A 3,800-nucleotide genomic window follows, 5' to 3' on the forward strand; every position below is an offset into this window, starting at 1 on the left:
GGAAGAAATCACTTACCATGCCAAGGCAAAAAACTGTAAGATGCAGAAAAGGAGCGCGAGTCCTTCCTTACGCCACTGGAGGAAGAGAGAAGGGGCAAGGGGGGAACATAGTACAATGAGACAGCAATGCAAGCATCTTATTTTTAAAATATACTCCAGTTATATATACATATAGGACTCAAGTACTCACCCAGAAAGCAGAACACAGTGTTAGTACGAGACACGACTAGAAGAAAACAAACAATTTCTATTAAACATAGAAACAACTCAATTTTTTACAGATATTGTAGTACCACAATGGGTTCCCTCAGAGACAGAAACAGATTACACCATTTCATAGTTTTATCCAACCCTGCATAAGAGTTCCCCATATTTAAAATGCTCTCACTATTACATTTCTGAAGTTAATTAAAGCAATGAAGAAATATCAGCCCAAATATTATCCAGAAAATAATGGCTGCAAAGGAACAAGAAGGGGTTCCTACAGCTCTTTTGCAACAGAGGTTCCTACGTCATCACACACACTTCTTGGTGTCATAGGTATATACCATGCTTTATTGTTTTGCATAAGTAAGACTTTTCAGTTACAACTCTAGACTTTTTGCTTCTGTACATGTCACATTTTCTGTTGATACTCAAGGTTACCATGGAGCTGAAGTTGTGTCATTACTTAATTCTTACCAATTAAAACTACAATACACTTTCAAGAACTTCCAATTATTGCTTAGCAGCTCTCCTGATTAATACAAAGTTCAGCACAGCCATTCAAACTGGCACTTCTTCTTTGTTTAGAGTTGCACTGTGTCTTTACTACAGTTAAAATCTTGGGGGGTAGCAGGCCACTTCAGATTATTTTCTGTTTTAACCCTCAATTTTAACAGGAGCCTCCTTTTAGTTCAAGTTTTAATTTTCAATTTAAGACACAACAGCTCATTCAGCTATGACAGACTTGATCTTCCTTCATCAACATCTAACAGCATTTGGATATACAAGTCCCATTGTGCTACTAGAGATTATAATGCAATTTTTTTGCTTGAGAAAAAAAAAAAGCTATTTAGTACTGCATATTCAAGACAGTAACACATGCATTGCCAGAGAAATCATACACTTCACCTCAACCATGATTATTGACATTAAATGTATTTTTTCCATTAGTTTTAAGGTGGTGATTTGCATATTGGTCTAAATACTACATCATACATCTAACAACTGGCTTTATTCCAATGAACAACATTCCAAACATTCTCCTGCCTCCAGGTATCCTAAATGCATAGAAAACAAACACACCACGCAATAGGTTTCATGCAAGTTAAATCGCCTTCCAGATATTAGACTCTCCAAGAGAAAATGGGAAAGTTGAAGAAACAAAAAAAACCATTTGCATTTTAAACAATAAAGAGTCTGAAACTTAGCAGCAATTTTTACACACAGCCCCACCAGTAGAAGGTTGGCCACAATTCCCATCTTCTGAAGATAAAAAACAACTCCAAGTGCCGAGTTCAGCTGAATGTTGAAGCTGCAATTCCATTGTGTCATACGAGTTTCAAAACCTGAAGCTATCAGTGAACTGGGATGATTTCTGTGTTTTTAATGCAAGATGACCAAGGCATAAAGATTCCCCAGTTGTTTTGTCAGGAAATGACAATTTTATTGAGGTAGAAATACCTACCCAGCTCTTTAAAACAAATCAGATAGAATATAAAAAGACAGAATTATGCAAAACAGACTAACAACTTTCATAGCACAACTTTTCAAAAACTAGTTTCCCATCTTTCATCTTTTAAGCAACATAAAAACAGGATGCTGTGACCTCAAGCACCCTAAAAAACCGCGTGCATGGTTCACACACGCCAGCCACAGACCCTTAATGCTCATTTAGCATAACAACCTGGCTTCAGCTCAGTCGTTCAGAATAGGAAGGTGGTTTTCTGGGGCTACACGTACCTTTCCACTGCAGTAGGTGCGCAGGATGTTTGATGTTTTAAGGAAAAACAAAAAACAAAAAACCCACTCACAAACACATCTAGAGACATAGATCAATGTATATGAAAGGACTTTACAATGGAAATTGTTTACAGGTTAGCATGAGTTAAAACTGATTCCTTTGATACTTACTAGCATAACAATAGTAGCAATCAACCGTGTAGGCTCAAACATCCTTTTCAATTGTTTCATTGGTCCCATAAGAAAAAGAGTGCTGTGAAAAACAAAATAAGGTGAACACAGAAAGGTAAGAGTGAAACTAGGTAGGATTCCTCATTAAGGGGGGTTATTTTGTTAAATTTTCTGCTGTCATGTGGGGCATTAGTACACTATGTTGTTACGGCCATCAGTGCTGCACAACAAAAGAAACAGGATATACAGTGAGACAAAATTCGTTCCTGCTTTTCTTTGTGCAAGGTATTTGTTCTATGTTTTTATTCACACTTGTTCAGTTACAGTTAACATAAGCAGAGCAGAACTATCAAGCTAGAAGCATAGGTCAAGGTCAGCTTCAATTAGATCATTCTTGACAGATGCTTTTGTAAAATGCTCTTCAGAAACTCCAGCCATAGAGGCTCTGCATAGATTGCCAGGTAATCCAGCTCAATTCCTCCACATAAAGGGCTGTTTTCAGGCCTGGATCCATGCTCTGATCCCTTACCAGATCTGTAACCCTCGTTTAGAGCCCCAGTCATTGATACTGCATGAATTATACAAAGTGAAAGTCCCATCTATGGTGATATTTCTGCCTCATATACTATTCTCTCTCATTACTATTTTATTTCCAATTACATTCCTTGTGCTTTCTAACATCTTGTTAAGTTTCCTCAATTACAGAAGGTTGTGTCTGTCACAGTCAGTGGGGCTACACTTCAGGAAACTGAATGGCCACAAAGGCTTATCAAACAGCCCAACCCTGACAGACAGACTGCGCCAAATGCAAAATGGCAAAGAATGATTTTTATCTTGGGGGGATGGGAATGAATGGGAACCAACACAATCAAAAAACATCAATGCTCAAAGCACGAGTTTGATTCTTCTTTACTAATGAGTAGCTTTTACCTTGAATGCACTGCTAATGACAACAAAAAATAATTTTCTTTACCATTTCAGGGTATTACTGGGGAAAAGCTGTTCTTTAAAATTCAGCAACAAGAGAACAATCTACATAACCAAATCTTCTCATATAAATGCAACAGTTTCTCCTGTACCTTAACCTATCATTCTGCTTTAGTTTCTCATCTTTATTAAGGAATATATATAAAGATTGTTCCCTGCCAATAGATGCGATATTCCCCAGTGTATAAAACACTGCAAAGAGCACCAGCCCTTTCCTTGGTACCCATAGCAGACAACTACCCTAAAAAGGAACATTTAGAGAGAGAGAGAAAGGGGGTGGGGGAAATATTGTTTTTAAATTGCAAAGGAAATAGATCCAAGAAATGTCACAACACAAAAGAAGTCTTAGGAAATCTTAAACTCAAACTGAAGAATTAGACACCCACAAAAGTAAATTGCATTTATTGTCATTCTTGTTTAGAGCTAGTGTATTGCACCTAACTGGAACTGAGGCAGATGCCTTCCCAGAGACTCTAAAATAAATTAAAACCAAGCAACAGCATACAGCAAGGCTGTAACTACTGGGGCTCCTGAAACCCAAACATCAGGGAAATCTGTCAGAAAGTCCTTACCAAGAGCGAGCACAGGCATCCTATCGCAAAACAAGCGATGAAGCCTTTCACTCTGGTGCCCCAGCCTAAGGAGGTGGCGTCAATAACCTGGAAACCAGGGGAAACACAAGAGCAAGAGTCACTTCA

At 38.0% G+C, this 3,800-nt stretch overlaps 1 protein-coding gene across 1 annotated transcript; it reads right to left on the reverse strand.

The window, feature by feature from the left end:
• Window positions 1-12: 12 nt before the first annotated feature.
• On the reverse strand, window positions 13-3,767 carry LOC104518105 (vesicle transport protein SFT2B; the record flags this gene model as incomplete). Its single annotated transcript, XM_010162445.2, has 5 exons — window positions 13-75; window positions 191-226; window positions 2,116-2,200; window positions 3,261-3,343; window positions 3,675-3,767. Coding segments are annotated over 5 exons (360 nt in total), but the record flags the coding sequence as incomplete, so codon positions are not given.
• Between the last annotated feature and the right edge of the window lie 33 nt (window positions 3,768-3,800).

This window comes from Antrostomus carolinensis, unplaced genomic scaffold (assembly GCF_000700745.2).
Source record: "Antrostomus carolinensis isolate BGI_N321 unplaced genomic scaffold, ASM70074v2 Scaffold46032, whole genome shotgun sequence".
Lineage (NCBI taxonomy): Eukaryota > Metazoa > Chordata > Aves > Caprimulgiformes > Caprimulgidae > Antrostomus > Antrostomus carolinensis.